General features: G+C 41.3%; 1 protein-coding gene across 2 annotated transcripts in view; it reads left to right on the top strand.

Moving 5' to 3' along the window:
- Nucleotides 1-21,794, top strand: part of LOC122798613 (heat shock factor protein 1-like) — a 538,873-nt gene that overhangs the window by 353,728 nt on the left and 163,351 nt on the right. The window contains exon 9 of one of the 2 annotated variants that reach the window (XM_044067693.1): nt 4,159-4,254. The exons of the other annotated variant lie outside the window; for it this stretch is intronic. Within the exon in view, the coding sequence (XP_043923628.1) occupies nt 4,159-4,254 (96 nt within the window). The remainder of the gene's footprint in view (nt 1-4,158; nt 4,255-21,794) is intronic. 2 annotated transcript variants of the gene reach the window in all.

Below are 21,794 nucleotides of genomic sequence, written 5' to 3'. Positions count from 1 at the left end.
TTTATGTAAACAGTTTTAATAAGACACAAAAAAAGAGTTGAAACCAAAACCAAGTCCCAGGAAAGCATGGACACTGTAGTTACTGTGAACTTCCTCAGAAAAACATCCATCTACCCTCACAAACGCACGTAAATAATTATAGTCACATGACTAAGCTTCAAACCACTAATTTTAGATAAAAAAACAAAAAATACTTTATACACAATACATATTTAAATAAAATATATGTATAAAATAATTTATATATATTGTAAAAAAAAAAAAATGTTATGTTGATAATGTCATTAAAACCTGGCACACAATCAGCACCTAAACGTATTTGCCATAGATAAGAGGATAGATGGATGTTTTTCTGAAGAAGTTCAGTCATTAAAGTGAATGAAAGCTAACTACAGTGTCCGTGCTTTCCTGGGACTTGGTTTCAACTCTTTTTTGTGTTTTATCTGTGAAGTTTTCTAGTTATTCTGTACAGATTTAATAGTATAGTTTTTTGAGGTACATAGCAACAAGCCTTCAGAAAGTGTGTGTAGCACGTGCTGAGTTTTCACCCTTCCCTCCTGTCCTTGGAGATGCTTTAAACCAACATGCCTGCTGTTATTTCATTGTCTGTTGTAGTGTTATCTGCAAATTAATTCAGTTGAATATTACAAGACTTCTCTGTATGTTCTGCATCTCATTTCCCTCCTCTTGTGTGGAAAGAATTACAAGGTATTTGGGGCTGGAATCTGTGGTGAACAGATGAAGCACTGAACAGAACATCATGTTGCCTCTAATCAAAAACCTGCAAGTCAGTACAACTAAATGTGAATAGCTGTTAAGTAGTAGGAGAAAGTTAGTTGGCCAAATATTGCATACGTCGAAGACAAAAAAAAAAAACTGGTACAGTTGATCGAAGCTGGGGAATAGTGGAGACAGAAGAATTTGCCTTTTCACCACAGTAGTGCGAACTCTGGATTGGAATATAGATACAGTTGATTTGTGTTATTATTTTTGCTTGTTTTGAGCTTTTATACCTGTTTTATTGATCAACTTTTTGAATATTCAGCCATTTAAAATGTACTCTGAGCAGTAAATTAAAATAAAACAAGATTTTACAGTTCCTTTGTACCCCTACACCCATTACATTTTTGTAGCATTCCCTTCATCCAAGCTTTTTTTAAGGATTTAGACGGTCAACAACTCCATTAGTTTCTAAGTTGGAGTATTGTCATTACATTTGGTTATGTTTCTGCCCACCATATGTTGTACTTCTAGCTGTTGTGGGTACCCATCTTGACTTCTTTGTTACCAACGTATTTAGATTAGAGTACAAAAGGAACAGCCCTAGTTGAGCTGTAGTGTGCTGTCCTTGCATCCATTCTCCTCATTCTGTTTGGCCTTCACAAAATGTTTGAGTGCAGGAGGAAACAGACTAAATGTTGGACATAAGATGGGGGCAAGACCAGAAGGCAGTTATGGGGTTTGAACAAAAAAAATGTGGTTATTGAAACTGTCCTGTGTAGTACTTCATTCACTGGAAAATCTTAGACCTCTAAGTCACTTAAATTGTCTAGTCAGAAACTTCACAGTGGGCCTTCAGGTAACGTCTGGTGACTTTTATTATACTAATGCTAATAGCTTAGTGTAAGTCTGTGCTAGATGGAGTATCAGAAATCTTCCTTAAATAAGTGCCAAGAATTAACATTGTGTGTCCATTTTACCTAAGAGATGTTGTTCAGGTCAGGTCTCCAGGACTTTTTGATAACAGTAGAAGAGGGCATCTGTATTGTTCAGGACTTTGATAGCCATGCTTACATCTACCTCTTCCAAGCTGTCAAACTCCAGAAGATGAAGGGGCCTTCTTGCCACCCAAGGAGGAGTACTGAAGTATTACTCTAGCATCCTCCTGTTTTGGAGTAAGATTCCAGGCTGCTGACTCTTAATAGCCATTACAGGAGAATAATTTCATGTACATAAGGTTGCTGGGAGCAGTATGTTGTGGCTCCCCATAAAGGACTAAGCTGATGGACCAGTTCATCTTAGCTGAAGCTGTTTGGACATGCCCAGACTCCTCTGGTGTAAAAGCCAAGAATGCTTCCCTTTATTTAAAACAGGAATAGGAATTTTACTTCTACCTTTTCATTCCCCCAAAGGTGATGAATGTTTTCTGCCCCATTCAGAACCTCCGCAACTTCAACTGGCACATCACTGTCAGGGTTGATACAGTGACCATTCAGAGCCTTGCGCTTCTTGTGTTGCAGCGTGTATGGATGGTATTTCTGGACAAGATGGCTGCCTTTTGGTGCATCATTGTTTGGAGTCCACACAGGAGATATAATTTTGTATCCTTGAAACAGTGCATTCATCTGCCTTTTTTTTTTCTTTGTTTGGACAGAAACCAGAAATGCGAAAGAGAAGGAAGTGCTCCACACCTTAAATGTTTGTTGTTGCCTGAGATACCTCCTAAACTGTATGTATCACTTCAGGAAGTCGAATAGCTGTTAATCTCTCTTGATTTGGGGAGGGAAGACATTGCAGCTGGCAAGCGGGTAGTTTCTAAGTGAATTGCCATCTTACATTCTCTTGCCGGTGCTTGTTTTCCAGTGCTGGTAAATGCTGTGGTAAAATGCCAGTCTTAGTGGAGTGGCTGCCTCCAGTGCTTGCTAAAGGGCTGTCTGTTGTGGACATTGGCAATGCAGCCATTTGACCTTTAGAAATTTTCAGTTAATCAGACATTGTGTTGACTGTAACCATAGGGTTTGGGATTCCTTTAGCTTACCTGTCCTTCAAGATTCTGAACTGTGGTTCTTGTTTTGTCTTCTGAATCCTTACACCATGGTGGTAATATAGCTTAAGATTCAACTCGGGGGGGGGGCTCATTAAAGAGGGTCTTTATATTTCATGCAACAGATATACATCCATATCAGTTGATGTTTGAGAAGACTGCCCATGATGGGTATGAAATCACCCACCTCAATATCCCCCCCCTGTTAATGAGTACTCTCTTAGGCTAGTTTCAGCTGTTGGAGCTGCTTGTCTGCTGTGTAAGCATGTATTTAAAAAATGTGTGGCAAGCGTTCATTGTTTCTAGATATTCAGCAAAGTGCTCACTTGGGTATATGAGGTGAATTGGCAGGCTTATTTGCCAGTGTGTGCACAGCAGTGCAAGATGTGCTCATATATCATTGAATGTGTGCTCGTCCAGAAATTTGATAAGACTCTGGAGGGATGATCCCAACCAAGGACCATCAAAGAGGAGTTCTCTCATAGATGATTTTTACTTTGGTAAATGTGTCCTGTTTAAGATGTCCTGTATATTTCTGATGGGTTGAACAGCCTTTTGCTTAATAACACAAGTATATTTCAGACCCACAAAAATGTGAACTGCGATAGTTTTACATTTTTTCATCTGCAGTAGATGGAATTCTAAATGTGGGTCCTTGGCAGCATTGTAGAAGGTTTTTATTTTCATATTTTGAGTTTTTCTTCTGTGTAGCCAGACTTTAATTTTAAAGCCCGTTTAAAAAGCTACATTTGCTGATTGAGTTTCAGGTTATAAATATTGGCAGTAATGTTGATGGAAATTTGAACTGGACACGCAAAATAAGTATTGAACTGCTGGAAAAGCAAAAACAGCAAACTTTGTGTGCTAGGAATGAATTTCTGGTAAGTAAACTAATTTTCACACATCTTACATGTATCAAATTGCGTGGGTGTTTTTATAGTCTGCTATATAATGGAATTAGTCTGACAGTTTAGTAAATATATTTAGTTTTGTGTAAATGTTTCGTATAGTTTTGGACCTTGCACCTAGTATTTTATAGTCCCTTTAGGTTCTGTATCACGTTTCACCACAAACGTAGTAAGTCGTATTCATAAGAGGATTTGGTTGCTATTTCTGTGGCATGGGTCTAAGCAATCATTGTCTTGCACTCAGGTCTTTGGTGTTTTGTTTGTGTATTATTCCCAGTGACAGTATAAACCTCTCCTTCTTTGACTCTCTTTAAAATGCCGTTCAACAAGATGAAGGGGTGTGGCTTCTGAGGATTGACCTGCTTTTTTTCTTTGTGTCAAGGTCCAAGCTGTATAGTTTAGTTAACTTTTAACCATTAGGTGCCTGTACTGAATAACATATGGTTTTCCTGTTTTTTGAGTTTGTCTTCTATTTATATCTTTCAGTTTGATGCATTCTCCTCAGATGTCAGAGGTCACTCGTCTTTTCCCCAGTCCTACCTCTTCCTCCTCCTCCTCTCTTCATTGCAGACCACAGCAAGGGTTAGCATTTCTGATACTTGCTGTCATGAGCATCTTCTGTGCTTTGACTGTGCAAGCTTATTTAATTTAACTGCATGATTAAAGTTTAAAAAAAGTAGGCACCTGTCTACATATACTCACCTATAAGACACACCTATTTCCATTTCAATTAGAGATTTTGTACTAGATTTTGGTGGTTAAAATGAAATTGTTCTTGAAAGATGGTATTTCTTCTAGGTGAACTTAATTTTAAAATAAGGTTACAAAAGTGTGCGTTTTCAAACCTTGCACATACAGACGTATCAGGTTAAGTCTTGTTGAGGGGACTGGTTTTAGCACGGAGTCCTAATCTTGTATGTGAGTATATGTGGGATGTGTTTAATTTATAGAAGCTGGAACCTAATCAGACTTGGTGTAGAGTATAAGAAGCAGTTGTGAATGCAGTGCTTTTTTTTTACTTCTCTGAGCAAGCAAGAAATTAATCTTGGAGTTCAGCAGATGAGAAAGCAGCAATGATTTCTAGCTAATACTACTTGGGTGTTTGCTTTGCCTACAATAAAAGAGTGAAAGATTGTTCTAAAAAATCTATTTTTGAAAACCGTAAGATTAATTACCAGTATCACTTAACTAAGTGAACAAATTAGACAGTACTAGTGAGTTTAACACTTGCAACACAAAGCTGACTGCTTTCAAGTAGGTAACAGATGGAGAACTTTAGATTTGGGTCAGGAAAACATGGGTAATAGAATGTGGTTAAGAATGCTTGTATGTTTTCCACTTTAGCATTATTTAATTTCATGTCCATTTGCAAAACTTTGTGATCCATCAGTTTTGGAATTTTCTTTTGAAAGCTACACAGCACTAGGAATTGTTGGTTTTGTTAGAGGCATTTGCCCATCGTCATGCAGGAGGCAATACCAGGTAAAACTTATTGAAATGTGTGTATGTATATTTGTGTGCATGTGTGTATGTATATATGTCTCTCTCCATATATATATATATATATATATATATATATATATATGTGTGTATATGTATATATATATATATATATATATATATATATATAATGTGTGCACAGACACTCGTAAGTACATAAATGTGGGTATGCATACAATAGAACAAGATAAAAGGATGTAATAAAACACACTAGTTGCACTGCAAGTCATTGTTTACCACTGGACTAGCCTCGTCACTTGCTTATAACCATTCTGCGAGCATTATCAGGTTGTAGAAGTCATTTATAGAGTTCATTTACAGCAGTGCTGACAGCATTACAGTTTATTGCAGCAGTACTTACCTTATATGAGGAAAAGATGCTGCTGTTCTGCTTATTTAACAACTTTAAAGTAATATAAGGTACTGAGTGTGAATGTGTGTTGTGCAGAATTAGCAGTTTTTTTTTAATAGGAATATTCATCTTTTCTTGATGAGCTAAAGGACACAATTTTGGGCTTTTCCACCTTTTTAAACTGATATGAATAAGATTGAAACAAAGCATGACAATGATGTACTGCAAGTACAGAAGTTATTCATCATGCACTTGTCTATAGAATGAATAGAACATCTGCATCTGTAACCGGTAGTTGTATGAAACATTGAAAAAATCAGTTTCCGATCATATTCTTCTTTTGTATAAAATAGGAAAACAGTTAAAATAATCTTCCCATAACTGAAAAGTCAGTTTGTGTACATCTGTAAACTTGTTTATTCGATTGGATCTGTTGAACTGTTTATTGTACTGTGCTCATCCTTGTGCTCTTGTCATGCATGCAATGGGTCTAAAAAGCAATCATTTCACTTACCCAGTCAAAAAATAACCAAAAAATAAATTAATGCTGTGTTGTGCTAGGTGATCTCCGATATTGGATGTATAGTTGTAAGACTAATGCACTGCCTTAAGTGATGTGAGCTTTTAGCAGTAGTGTAGAATTACTGATGTGTCTGTCTAACTACTGGCTTAATTTCTGGTGCCAATCCCAGGTGCAGACTTCTTCCAGAGAATTAAATTTGTTTGGTAAACCTCATGTACATTAGTCTACATGTACTGTAGCTGTATGTTTTGTTAAGCCTTCTGACATGAATGGTGGTACACTCTGGAATGTTGTGCCAGAAATGTATATGCTTTCAAGAGTCTTTGTATCTGAAATGACGTGTCATTTACATGAAAATCTAGTTGAACTGCAGTGGCCTGTATTTCTCTCAGTAGGTACTAGAAGGTAATTTGGCTGAAAACTGGATACTTCTAATCAAGATATTTGATTTGATTGCTAGTAGTTCAGTTGAAACGTGATGAGATGCTACGTGCTGCATTCCTGCATGTTTCCATAAAAAAAAAAAAAAAAAAAAAAGTAAATGTATGTAACATATTTTTCTTGATGTGAAGACACAGTAGCAGCAGTTGGAGAATAATGTAGTTGGCATTTATTACACACATTTTACAAGAGCTCATGGTCTTACAGAGGGTGTTGATGCATCTGTTAATGAGATGAAGAATAGAACCAAACACTGGGAATTGGATGAGTGGCATGATTCAGAGACAGAATAAGGAAGCAACTTCCTGACTAACATGTCCCCCCCCCCCCCCCCCAATAAAGATGCACATGTTATCAGGGGATGCAGTTTGGTTGGGTTAGGTTGCATGGCTAGGCTTATAAAGATGGTGGTCGTTAGCCTAGTATATACCTGTGAACTAATGGAAGTGTACCACATATCCTTGCAATGTATGTTCAGAGAGTATGTGGCTGCTCTGATATTGCGGGGGATGTCACTTAATCTGCAGAAGTATGATCTGAAAGTGACACACAATCTAGTTAGGAAGCAGGACAGAGCCAATATTGTCAAGTGGAGCATATTTACAACAAGAGGCACTAGAAGAAAGCTTGAAACTATGCTCTAAGATTCAAATGGGTTGCCATTTCAGGAAAAACTGAAATTTCTAAGTTGTGGTACCTGTCATTTTTACATCTTTCCAGTTCAGCTCCAAAAGATACAACTCCAGTCTCCTATGTTCTACATCTTGAACTATCACCTATAACCCCTGGAGAACAGTCTTCCAATTGTCTTTCAGGTGTGTAGAAGTATTTATGCAAACTCTTCCAGGCGAATATCCTGAACTTCCTTAAGTTACTTGACTGATCATTGTCCAGAGACTTTCACACTGGTTTGTATTGATGTTTCTTCCCCAAGAATTGCCCCCAGGCTTCTACCATTGCCCTGACTACTTACTTGAGTCTCTTGTCACCTTCTATACAGATTTTGATAATGTTCTTTAAGTACTCTTAATATTTAATTTTCATTAGCAACCTTTATTATACCATGACCCCCCCAAAACGTGCACGCTGATTGGCCAAGCGTGCCTGTTGTAAATCGAGTTATACTAATGGAAAAAGGTCCGGTCGCCCGGACTTTTTTCCATTAGTATAACTTTCGTTTTAAACACTGTCTCGCTATGTTAAATGGGTTTAACATGGCGAGACAACTTTAAAATAAGCAACGGAGATCTCCGTTGCTTATTTTAAACTGTCTCGCTATGTTAAACTCATTTAACATAGCAGACTATAAAAAGCAACGGAGATCTTGCTTTCTCCGTTGCTTTTGCCACAACTCTGATGTACTGCAGGCGCAGTACATCAGAACTGTCGATGCCAGACATCTGCGGAAGGGCAGTAAACAGGCATTATACTATGCCATTATTTAAGAAAAGTAATAGTTTCTTTTCTTAAATAATGTCATGTATAATAGCAATAACCACTTCTGGGTAATGCTAAATTTACCACGTTTGGCTTTGTTTGGTCCCTCGGGCTTCGCCCTCAGGACCAAACCACGCCAACCGTGGGTAAATTTAGCATTACCCACACCCAGGCGTGGGTTATTGCTATATTATTTCATCCCTCCCCTGTTCTCTGATCTGATTTACTGCTCTTTCTACTGCTGTTGTCAGTTTGTTGGCGCTTTTAAAAATTGCTCCTTGCCCCCATGCTGTTTTGTCTTCCTGTTTCTGAAGATCTCTTTGTGTTTTTGCAGTTTCATCTTCTCATCCTGTCAATTTTTTTAAGCTGCAGTTCCCATTTTAGTTTATCTTTTCTTACTTGTTTCCTTTGTTATATTCTAGTATTTTATCCTTAATTAAATGGCAAATCTGAACTGTTTTCTCCTATTTTATTGCTGACATATTCGGGGGCTCCATCCATTCTATTTCTTAATCCTCTCTTGTAACCAATTACTGAATTGTACATTCGTCAGTCGCGTAACCAGGAACTTCCAGTGTTTGATTTCCCCATATGTCTTCTATATATACCACTCTAAGTGGAACCAGAGTGTGGTCCAAATACACTATAGGGTTTGCCCTCCATAGCATTAACTTTCCTTTTATATTCTGTAAGCGTAAAGATATGATCTTTCCATGACCAACTCTTCCATTTTGCATTGTAATACTTGTAACTTTGGTCTGTTTACATCTTTCAATTTACTAGCCAAGACTGTATCAACCCCATAGCCCTGAGGAATAGTTTTGTCACTTTTTCAGCTTTAGTTCTCATCTTCAATCTCCCTCCTTCAGTAACCTCTTGTCTGCTCATCATGTTCCCTGCCAACGCCAAAAAACATTGTTGTATCTGCCTTGCCTGTAAGATGTCCCCTGACTACTCTAACTTTCACATGCGGGTGTATATAAATTGCTGCCAGTGTTATTTTAAAGCCTGGTATTATTCCCTCCCAGACTACTAGATGTTTGTCCCGGATACTGTAAGTGAATTCTTCCTAAATCCCAAGCAAGCCACAGCCGTACTGCACAGTGCCGTACACTACAAAACATATTACTGCCTTACTGTCCAGCAAGAGACATTCACTCTATTAATAGTCTTATTATTTACAAATTTGTCAAATATTTCATGAGACTTGCTGTCCTCCCAGTACATTGCTAAACTCTGGAATAGTATCCCCACACAAATAAAACTCTCCAAGAAACTTAGCAGTTTTAAACCACTGCTTAAACAACGTCTTAACCAATCCTGGTCCTGCACATGCCCATCTCAAAGTTAGGAATTTCTGTTCACTGCACGATACAGAATACTCTGAACTTCTCACCTGGCCTAAAGTTAAATGCCAAAAAATGCATAGTCATACCCTTCGGGAAAAACAAGGTTACCCCTACCTACCAAATAGGTGGCAATCCACTGAGTACAGAAGAAGTTATCAGGGACCTGGGGACCCAGGTTGATAGTAGTCTGTCATTCGACACCCATGTAGCTAAAGTAGTTAGGAAGACCTTCTACATTGCCCACCTTATCATGAAGGGATTCTCATCTAGATCAAGGGAGGTCATAGTCTCCCTATACTCATCACTCATCAGACCAATGATTGAGTACAATGCCCCATTCGGAATGTATCTGACCCGACACTTGCAGCAGCTGGAGAGGCCACAAAGTTCCTCACCAAAAGGATAAAGGGTCTCAAACATCTGTCCTATGCTGCCTGACTGAAAGAACTCCAGCTCTATTCAGTCGCTACCGCTTGCTCAGAGGTGACCTTTGCCTAACATACAAGGCCATGTCAAACCCAGATTTGATGAATATGCTTCACCTCAAAATCTAGATCCGTCAGAGCCACAAGGGCGGAGACTTAAACCTCGACACGGCTATTAATAGGACGTGCGGAGGATAGATTCATCACCCAAAGACTCCCTATGCTGTGGAATAAAATCCCGGTATATGTGAGGCAGAGCACCTCGCTGGCCTTGTTCAAGAGAAATCTTGACCAATGGATGGGAGATCGCAGATATACCCCAGGGATTACCTCAGTGTCACTGCTCAACAGAGGCACAGCAAAATAATGGGTATAGTTCCCCATACTAAAGGGGTGGCGTAAGCCACAAAACTATGGGCTAGGCTTGTAAATGCCCTCGGGCAGATAGCCTAGTATGAGCCTATGAACCTATGAACCTATACATAACTGCTGCCTGCAGTGCCTGAACAATCCACTAAGTTGCAAGTGGGCTTTCTCTTTTAACTTCCACATCTGTAAAATCTTAGAATGTATAAATGTCACCACTGTTTTTGTAAATAGAAATGTAACTACTGTGTTTAACTGGAGCTTAGCATAATGCAGTATAGCAAATGGAGCTTTTCTCCCTGGGCCTCTGCTGAAAATGGGTTTTACCTAGTTGGACTTTCCTGGTAAACAAAGACAAATGGTCCTCTACTTCCCTCTTTGAGTCGTATGCCAGTATAGACAATCCCCTTCTTTGTATTTTCTTGTGTTCCTCCTCCATGTGTTTCTCCTAATAACACTGTATCTACCTCCTGCCACCTTATATATGTTGTTACTCTGTCTTAATTGGGCTCACAATCCCATTGACATTCCAAGACCATATCTTTATTCCCCTTTTATGTATATTTGTTTTTCTTGAATCTTTATTTTATTCCCATATTCTTGGTTTTATAATTTTCTCATTTTTCATCTTTCCCATTGTCCTTTTCCCGCTCTTTCTTTTCCGTGTCTTTCCATCTTAACCATTTCCATGCTGTCATCTGTATAGGTACAATGATGAACATTTAGGTCACTGTTGCAGTAGCCTTTGCTAATGGAGTCATACCCCTATGACCAGCTAGTATACAAGGCTTAAGGGTGCCTTCCACATGCTGTTAATGGTCAGGAGCTCCCCTCAAGCTTTAATATAAAGACACAATGGCAATTTGGTCAGAGCATTTTTCCATCTGAAGTGTGCTCCTTTGATAGGCCCAGTGGCACTGTCATTCAGCTAGCGGAATAGGAATCTGGACAGATATGTCCCTATTATATAATATCTTGCATTAAAAATTAATTTTCTGAGGAACATTTGTGTTTTTTTGACTAAAATGGTGCTGCACCTACAGCTGCCAAGGAAATTGGGACAGCCATGTCCTATGCTGCTGTACGGATACCCTTGGTGATCATGGGAGAACCAGTCATATTTGTCTCTGGGTAAAAGGCAGTGAAGCTCCTTCCTCAGCCAAAATAAAGATCCCGACTGTGAGAAGAGTTTGCCAACAATGGATCAATCGTATTCCATGGAATTTTTGTATGAAAGATGTACACAATGAGAAAATCTTGCTTTCCCATTTCTGTACACAGGTGAGATTTTCTGGGATTTAGTCATTTCGGTCTTTTCCTTGCATATTAGTGTCTCAAACAAGGAGTGAGTTCCATCTTTCTGGCTTGGATAGTCAGAAGAGTAAGAATTTCAGGGGGATTGTGGTACTTCAGAAAGTTCTCAGTCTGAGCATTCTCATTCTGATAAAAGTATGGTTTCATATTTCCCTGTAGAAGATTTTAATTTTTCTGACACTTTTTATTTTAAGGTGAGAGGTTTTTCAGTGGGAGTAGAATGAAATTCCTATTGCACAGAAAATATATTTGTTACAGCCCGATATGCCTAAGTATGCAACTGTTTCTCCTTTTTGGACTGCTTTAAGGAATGTTTTCTCACTGCTTCCAATTTGCCTGACTTTCAGCCTCTTGCCATGGAAGTCTGACAATATTATACATGGATGTTCTTCATGTTTCACTGCTGCGGTCCTGACTTACGGGATTTCCCATTGTGGAAACCCTTGGCTGGCCCAGCTACCAGAGAATATTTTCCCCTCTTTCTGAAGTCGGCGAATGCCCTGTCCGATGTCACTACATTTGGGTGTAAGGGGCTGGTGCTATGATCTCAGTTTCTTCTTGCCATCATAGCCTGAAGCAGAGTGCTAGTCCGTCTGTTGGTTGGTCTGCACCAGAGAAAGTAGACATCTAAAGCGAAGTACCCTGTTAGGGAAATTTTCTTGTGCTTTTTGACTGATGTCAGAGAAAGTTAGTAACTCTCTCTGCTGTGACGATCAGATATACCACACGGGGACTTTTATTCTTTTTGTGTCACTTGTTTGGGTCCTGAACACTATGTTCCTAACTGTTGGTTTTGTCTCACTGTAATGGCAGAACTGTGAAAAGTACGGCTGAGATTCTAGCTAAAAATTTCAGAGTCATTGGGGCATTTGCATACCATGTTGCCCATTCGTGGAGCTGAAGTATAGTTTCCTAGGCAGAAAAAGGAAAAGCGCTTCAGATTTAAGGCCTTGGACGATGCTCGTTCGCCATCGGCCAGTCGTCCTAGGTTTGTGATTGTCAAAGGTGAAGTGCCTTCATACCCCCATTGGCGACTGAGGTGGTGTCACAGTCCTGTATCGAGACATGTTACAAGTCCAGTATGCCACTGGGTCCCTCTACTTAAAAGCTAAAGAACTTTGCTAGTTGGTTGGGTACGGGACCACTTCACATGGTCAGGCTTCTGTACGGGACCACTTCACATGGTCAGGCTTCCGATGACTTCTCTAAAACAGACAGTGGCTGTTTGCATCATCTGGAGATTGGCTCAGCCTGCTGCTCACGAGAGTCTGTTCATCTGGGTACTAGTGCAGTGGCCGGTCTTGGGCCAAAACCTAAGGCATCTCGCAAAAAAAATCTACACCCACCTGCTGCCTCCCACTTCGAGGCCTAGCAACAAAACCTAGTGAGGCTGGTTGGGGATTTAATTTCCTTGGTCAGATCCAGATGTCTCCCCACCCCCCGAAGCATCCTATGGTAAAAGAAAGAGGGATACCCCTTCTCAGAGACTCAAGTTCAAAAACAAACACATCACCCTAAAAGAACTAATGGCAGTCCAAAAAGGCCTGATTGCCTACGGAAGGAAATGGACACCTGGAGTCATCTTGATGAAGACAGACAATATCACATTTATGTGGTACATAACCGTGGAGGGTGGGTCCTCTCATACCTCCTTTGCCGGTTAGCCATGGACCTTTCCTAAGCAGCAAATTCCCTAGTGCTGCACCTCATGCACAGTACCTACCAGGAGAACCCAGTCAGCTGTTGAATCACCTCAGCAGGAGCCTGTCAGACCCCCATGAGTGGCAATTGCATCAGGAAGTATTTTTCAGCATAGCCAAAAAATGGGGTGTGCCACAGATGGACCTTATTGCAAGCAAATTAAATGCTCACTTGGAAAAGTTTTGCTTCAGGAACAAAGTTAAGTCAGCTTGGAAGACTGTACCTTTGTACTTCCCCAGTACCACTGTTTCCCAGGGTATTTCTGAAAATAAGGGAAGAGGGTCAAGGGTACTTCTGAGAGCCCCAGAATGGCTAAGGCAGAACTGGGACCCTCTGTTGCCCAGTAGAACCAACAGGTGCCACAGAAAATGGACCTGTTAACGCAGAACAGGGTCACAATAGTACATCCCAGCCAGCACACACAGAAATTAATGTAGCTTGGGTGTTACCTTGATCCCACGGAAGGGATTGCACCCCAACAAGCAGGTCTTGAACATTCTAAAATAAGCCAGGAGACCTAGCAGTAGAACGTCTTATCCACTAAGAAAAATGATTCATTATTTGTTGCAGATAAAAGGGACAAAACACTTATCAAGGACCAGTCCCTTTCATCCTGTCATACTTATCCATCCTTTTTGAAAAAGGTCTCCTCTATAAAAATGCACGCTTCAGCTATTTCTGCCATTTCAACCTCCGCTTTTCCTGTCCTGTCATGAAACAATTCCCGAGAGGGGTTGTCCACATTAGGCCAGGATCCCCCCCCAAGGACCTCAGTTTCATTCTGGAGAAGCTCACCCTTTCACCCTTCAAACCAGCAGATTCTCCTGATATAAAATTCCTTACCTGGTAGACGGCCTTTCTACTAGCCATTACCTCAGCCAGAAGGGTGTCATAGCTTCAGGCCCTTGTGTGTGGATCCTTTCACCATTTTCCTCCCAGAGAGAGCATCTCTCAGGGCAAGCCCTTCCTTTATGCCGTAGGTGGTGACAGATTTCTTTAAACCAGACCATACACTTGTCTGCATTCTTTCCTAACTCTCAAAGCAAAGGAGAAAGGATCCTTCATTCTTTGGATGTGTATAGGGAACTGTGTTACTACTTGGACAGGACCAAAAATGTCAGGAAGTCAGACCAACTTTTTGTGGGCTTTGCCAGTAGGTCTGAGGGGAGACCAGTTTCTAAAACTATTTTCAAGTGGTTCTCCCACTGTGTCTCCATTTGCTACAGCCATCATGTTAAGAAGCCCCCTGTTGTTTTAAGGGCATCTTCCACTAGGGTTCCTGCTACCTCTACTGCCTTTCTTACAGGGGTAGACACTAAGGACATTTTGGAAGCAGTTGCTTGGTCCTCTGTGAATACCTTCACCAAACATCACCATCTTCCTACCTTTTCCAAGTCCAGAACTGGGTTTGCCTCTGCCATTTTGCAGGGCATCCTTGCCTCTCCTTACTTCTTCCGGCATCTCACAAGTCAGGACTGCAGCAGTGAAACACAGAACATAGTACAGTTGTGCACACTTATCATACGTGTATATGTATTCACTGTTGCAGTATTTCCCTCCCTCCTTCCCCTCTGGCCTATGGGATAGGCTAAGACATTCACCTTCTCAGTCATGGGCAGGTCTCCACACTAAAAGCCACCCTCTTGGTTTCTCCCACAGCCGAGACAGTCCTAAAGGGTGGGATTAATTCAAATGCCCGTCCATTGACATGCATGATGAATAAATACTCGCTGCAGCAATGTATCCGAAAGTGCTCACCTGCCTAACGAAGATCAGTAAAAGGACTGAACTACATCGAACAGTCTCCATGCTCCTCATTTGCAAAGTTTAACCAGATGGTTTATGCTTTCTAGCCAGGATCTGTGTTCCCCTTCCAGCAGATCAGGAGGGTACGCTTAATTACAAACTTGTACCTTGCATCAGGAACTGGGAATTACTTAAGTGTCCACAGAAGGACTTTTACCCCAGAAGTAACCAAGACATGATTGCTCCCACAAAACAAAAAAAGGTAACAGTAGGACTGTCTTGGGCTTTGATCCCCCTTTCTTCAGGAAGAAGCTTGCCACTGTTCTTTCACACCCTCCCACCCTCCAGTGCCTCATGTCCTCTGTCAGTGTGGTCTTCCAAGAGCCTGTCACAAAAGGAGATACTCCAGCACAGGTAGCTGGAAATTTGTAAATAATTGTCATTTCTGAATATCGAAATGATTTATACAAGGTGCTTGTTACAAATGTATTAGAACTGTATGTCATGTGTATATAAAACTACTTGTACAGACGTGTGTGTTGCAAATTGCTGTTTGAAATGTAACCACAGTGTGCCCGGCTGGAAGAAAGCAAAAATATGCATGCACTATTGTAACTGTCTAAATGTATATATTTTAACAGTGGAAACTGTCCTACAGGAGGTTAACTTCAGTCCAGCAAATTTTAGGAAAGTAGCTGAAATTAAATTACTTGATAGGCTACACAATAAAAGATGATACATTTCAGTTTTCAGTGTAGCTAGAGACAGAGTCTGTGCTGAGAGGCTTTCTGTATTGTCTTTAGGGTGAATTGATTACTAGTCTTGAAAGCATGAAGGAAAATTGTTTATTGACTTCCAGCATCTGCCAAAGATCTGAGGTCTATGTATTTTCACAGGTATACGCTAAATCCTGACAGCTTCCAGCAGTGGGTGTTTCACCTGGGAACTAGAGTCTGACGACAAGAAGTGGTATCATTCTGCAAGCTTGTCCCATCAGTAATATTTGAGATATTAATTTGAGAAGTATGTTAGTGAAACAGGGCATTCTGTATTCTGTCTTGGACCATCCATTCACCACATCTGCCTTGCTCTAATCGTAAGTTACTAGGAAATAGTAATTCTCTTAGATACAGTCAGGAATATAGTGAAGCTTAGTTTAGATAGTTTTCTTTATTTGAGAATGTCCTGCAGTGTTTTAAATATTTCCTGTGGTTTTGAACTCTCACTGTGCATATATATTTAGTATTATCTTGGTTTATTTTATGTATTATTAAATATATTTAAATCTTTCATTGTGGCTGTTCAGTGTAGAGATATTTAATTATTTGAGAATACTTGCACATTTATTTGGTGCCACTGTGGGCAAGTCCTAATAGCCTTGTTCTTGGTCAAAGTACCTTGTGTATTAGTATTAATATTACACAGTAAAATTGGACATCCTTTGTTAAGGGCCTTAAAGTAGCTGGTAAGGGGTTTTGGTGGCAGTGATAACTATCTTATAGTATGGGCAGAAGGGGGCATAGCTAGTAAACCTGTGCCAATCTTTCCCAGGTGTGTGCACGTGTGTGTGTGTTAGCTACTTGGGCAGTGAGACGAAACACTGATTGGACAGTGTGTGTGTTGGAGGACTTGGCTTGGAACCCTGGCTAAGGACTCTGTAGCTGTGCCAATGGGGGAATCTTATTGGGGATCTGGAGAAAAAGGGAGAAACCAGCCCTGGACTGTGTGGTCTCCGTGTGCTCTTAAGGGAAATTACACTTGATGCAGAGAGCTGCATCTGGAAATACTGTGTGTACCTGTCATCCTCCCAGTGCACGTCGTCTACTGGTGAGGATTGAGGCTACTTGATTACTGGTCCAGTTGTGGGTCATCACAGAGCCTATTTAAAGCACGTCTTTATAGAATGATGAGGAAGTTGGACCCAAATCCAGTTGGGTTTTCCTGGCTCCAACCACAGTCAGACTTGAGCATGGGTTCATCCTCTCATCATATCACTCCTTCCCCGATACGGATTTGGGCTTTTGGATCAGTGTTTCCCAGGGGTTTATCTGTCTCTGATCCACAAACATGGTCTTGATCGACTCAGACTGCTTCTGTGATCTAATCTCACTGAGTGGCCCAAACCTGGATGGATCTTGGAGTAGAGGTGTCTGATCCTGTAGGACTGGCTCGACACTGTGTTCAGAGCTAACCCTCCCCCTTGGAGCTTTGGAACTAGCTCAGCTTTAGTCTAGCAGGACTTTCATGTCCAGTCCATGTTAAATGCTTCAGCTGCTACAGGAGGGGTTTCTGGTCCAGGCACAATTTCTGCATCTGAAGCTTTCAAGAAAGTATGTCTCTATCTAGGGAGCATACTTTTTTTTCCTGTTTGGCTCCATTCCTCTCTCATAGGAGCCCCTAGGTCCTTAATCTGCTGTTTGTATTGTATTGAGCCAGCCCCTCCTAGCCTAAAGATGGTCTCCATTGAGGGCTGCCATTCAGTCTTCTCCAAAACATCCTACTGTACAAGGTCCAGGTTGTGCAAGAGGAAGTGCATTGACTACCCCCAGGACTCCATAATTGAAGATACTAACTTCAGTGAGTGGGAGAGGGAGCTGTCCCTCAGATCACTCCCCCCTTTGAGGATGTCTCGTTCAGAGAAAACTTGGGACAAAGCGGGATGGTCCTCTGAAGCTCCATCTTTCAGGGGGAGTCAGTATTTCTTGAGACTTTCTGGGGTGACCTGTCTACTTCGTGGATTGTCCCTCCCATGAATGAGATGGTCAAACTGATATCCAAACAGGCATGGAAGGAACAGAATGTGGCAGAACAGATCCCACATAAGCCCGATTTAGTTTTTGGTTGCTCCAAAGGATCACCCTTATTGGAGCAAGGGTCCCATCGTTGATTGCGTGGTGGTAGCGGCCACCAAACATGAGCTTGCTGATGAAAGCTCCAGTGTCCATCTCTCTAACAAGGGAGTTCATGGTTCTGGACATATTTGGGAAGTGAGTTTATGCTTTAGTGACCTTTGCATTTAAGGCAGTGAACTATTTGGCACATGTGAAGCACTTCTAGAGAGATTTGACCAAGGACCTTTCCAAATTTTTTTCTGGGTCCCTAACTACGAAGGAGCGAGTTTTTTTACTTGCATTTGGGCACCCATCAATTGTTTTCCATTCTGTCCATGTCTCTCATTCCCAGTGCACAAAAGGCACTTAGAGCTGCAGGCATAGGCATAACTGTAAAGCAAGTCTGGATGCACTGTGGTGGGACTTTGCAGAGCACTTTAAAATGGCCTTTATCAATGCCCCTATGAATGCGCAACACTTTTTTTGGGTCAGAGGTTAGAGAGTCTATCCAGAAATGGACAAGATGGGAAAACCCTGTCTGACATTTATTTTACATTTGTTAACCGGGAAAGTCCAACTGGATACAGGTCCATTTTCAGTGGAGGCCCGGGGAGAAAAGATCCAAATACACAAAAAACAAGTGTAAATACAGTGAAATTATTACAGTGAGTTATCACAAAACTGAGATTTGTTTAACAATATGTACACACAGGTAACATGTTTTTCTCACATACACACAGCAAAGGTTGGAAGCAAGTAGCTGAGAAAGAAATGGTTAAAGATTTCATCTGAAAAAGGAAAACACATCTATTATGGTGGTTATCATACATGGTGTAGTGTTAACTTTAAATCTTTCCAGTAGGTGGGTGACGCACAGAATTTTAAACAGAGTCTCAGAGTTTTATTCTTGCAGTGAGGTTCTCCTTTATGAATTATGTTTGAGTGGGGGTTAGTCAGGGTTTGTACAGGGACATGGATTTTGGTTCTCTACTCTCTTCCTTCTCTAGGAGCCAGAATGGAGGAAAAAAGCAGTAGTTCTGCACATCACAAGGATTTGCTACTGCCACTTCTGTTGACAGATATTCCCACCCTAGGGCAGTGGGAGACCTCTAATGGTGGTTGTCACTTTTGTGGCAGAGGTTGTCTGCAGAACCAGGGCTTTTGGGGTCTGTTCTCCATTAGGCTTTATCAGCACTCTTGAACAGTTGTCTGACTGCTGCACCCGGGAAGGCACTTGGGGGTGGGGTGCTTCTACCTCCATCCACTCCTTGGACATCCATCAGTCCAGATGTTAGGGTTTCAAAGGATCATAATGAGAGGCTATTCTGTTTCCTTTCTAATCTTCTCATTCAAGAAAACCTCCCAGTTTTCTACCCTCCCAGACAAAAGCGACAATACTGGAAATAAAAAGCTATTAGATAATCGTATTATCCAGAGTCCCATCAGATGAACAAGGACCTGGAATGTACTCTGGGTTCTTTTTGGTGCTAAGCAAAAAAAGGCACCTCAGGCCAGTTTTGGACCTCACTCACCTGAAACCAGTACATTAAACAAACAAAATTCCAGATTATCACAGTACAGTCTATTCTGCCATTTTTGAGAAAGAATGATTGGATGTACTCTATAGACCTTCAGGATGTGTATTATTATGTAAAAATGGACAGATGCTCCAAAAGGTTTCTCCACTTAGACAAGATTGTGATGAGTATGTCATTTTATTTTAAGCTGTGAAGCTCTTATGTTAAAAGAAAAGCCACTAAAAATCATGACAAGCTGTCCTGTTAGCATGACTGTTTACCTTCTCAGGCCCCCCACCCTGGCAATCTTTCTGAAACTTGAGAGCCAGTCGCGTCTAATTCAGATCCCAACCCTTTGGTCTCACCACTGCCCCCGGTGTGCTCACAGTGTATAGCAGTGGTTTGCAGCTCGTCTCTGACCTCAGGTGTTCTAATCATTCCCGTAACTGGATGATTGACTCATAACCCATCCGCACCAAGAATCTTTTCTGTGCCAGGGACTCCTTGTTCAACCTTTGTACAAGCATCACTGTGAACACAGCCAAGTCCAAACTTTACCTTGCCTAAACTATAGAATTCATTGGAGCCCACTTGCACACACACTTTCATATAGCCAGACTTCGTGAATCCAGGATTGCCACTTTTCACAATCAGGCCGTAGCAGTTCTCTCCTGTCAGAAGGCATCATTGTGAAGACAGCCAAGTCCATCCTTCACCCTTTCCAGACTATAGAATTCATTGGAGCCCACTTGGACACAAACCTTCAAATCGCCAGACTGCCCAAATACAGGATTGCCACTCTCCACACCCATAGGAGTTCTTTCCTGTCAGAATCCACCAGCAAAGTTGATTGTGTCATTTTGGCTCCGTGGCGGCCACCATCACCTTTGTTCTACTTGTTGGATACCACATGAGGGTGCTCCAGTATACCCTATTACCACAGTAACCAGTCAGATATCAGCCTATGAGTTTCCAAGTCTCTTTCTCTCAAAAATCTTCATAACTCAAATTCTGTTATGGCTGGAATCTCTAGAAATTTTTAATGGTATACCTTTTTTCCACATTATCCCCTGGTATGCTGAGCAAAGACACTTCCCAGCTTGGGGGAGGCATTTCATAGGAAAGACATTCCAGTACATGTGGTCCCAAACAGAGGCCAGTTTTCACATCCATATTCTTGAGGTGAGGGCAATCCTCCTAGCATTGCAGGTCTTCCAGGATTACCTCCTCATAGGTGCAACATCCATTCAGACAAACACTGTTGGTAGTCTGGTACATCAGGTTGGGGGGGGCTATCTTGCAGGTTGTGTCGAGAAACCATAAGGGAGCTGGTAAAGAGCTATGTCTTATCTCTTTCTGATATCAATGCACATACTGGGGAAGTCCACTGTTCTAGGGGACAGGTTTAAACAGGTCTTCCCCTCACTGGTGATCCGGTAGTGGTGGATCACATTTTCAGTTGCTGGGGCCAACCTTGCAATCCCTCTGCTTCCCCATACATCACCAAATGCAGCAGGTACTTTGCCCTAATCCCCAGGAGGGGGGAGACACTGAGGGATGAGCACTGATCCACAGTTGGCCACAAGCTCTTCTGTGTCTTTCTCCTTACTCCTCTTATCCTGAAATTTCTACAAAAAGTTCTGGCGAGAATGGCTGTGGTGATTCTCCTTGCTCCATTCTGGTCCCAACTGGGTTGGTTTCCCTTCCTGTACTCTCATTGGGTGCTGTACCTCACTCCAGATCTGCTCTTTCATCTGACCAGACATCCTTCCTAAAGTCCCCCTCCTTCCCTCTTCCTTTTGTTTTACCCTTGGCTCTTAGGATGACTGCACTGATATCCCTCTAAGCTTGGTCATGTATATTTGCAAACTCTAGGTCTGGAAGCAAAGTATTATGTGAGGATTTTTCATACTTTTATGTAGATTGGGATAATACTTTTTATGGTAATTTATGGGCAGTCTTGATCTGAGGGAATTCTCCACTTGCAGAGGGTTATGGTTAGGAGACAAGCCTGAGTTTTGGATGCAAAGTCTGACCGTGGTTGAAGTCCATTTGAGACTGATCTGATAACCCATCCTCTGAGGAAGGACAGAACCAAACACAGATTTATCAGTATGGTAAGTATATTAGTTTAGTATTTTAAACTGAAACGCATGTTAAAGAAAGGAAAAGCCTCTGAAAATCAAGGACAGCACTCCCGTCAGCATAACTATTTGCCTTCTGCGGTCTCCGCACATTGGCAATCCCTCCATTCTTTAAGGCTCATCTTCCATTGTGGCACCAGATTCTTGCAGACAAATGGTTTTAAATGTGATTCAGCAGGGGATACACGTGGTTATAGGAATCTCTCCATTTCAGGGAGCTCATCCTTGCCCATATAACCACATCTCCTTACTTCCTCCCATTCTGCATCAGTCTTATACAGGGAGCATTAGAACCAGTGCCTCCCTGCTGGATGGGCAAAGGCCTTTTAATCCAGAGTTTTTCTGGTACAAAAGAGAGGGATCCTGTAGGGATGTACTGGACATTTCCTTTCTAAACCTATTTGTGAAGATTCCAGAGTTAAAATGCTTTCCCATCACTCCCTTTTATTTTGTCTCCCTTGGTGAAACTAGACATA

Source organism: Protopterus annectens, chromosome 3.part1, assembly GCF_019279795.1.
Source record: "Protopterus annectens isolate FY-2018-M chromosome 3.part1, PAN1.0, whole genome shotgun sequence".
Taxonomy (NCBI): domain Eukaryota; kingdom Metazoa; phylum Chordata; order Ceratodontiformes; family Protopteridae; genus Protopterus; species Protopterus annectens.
The sequence above is the reverse complement of the archived record's forward strand: the minus strand, read 5'-3'. Positions and strand labels throughout refer to the sequence as shown.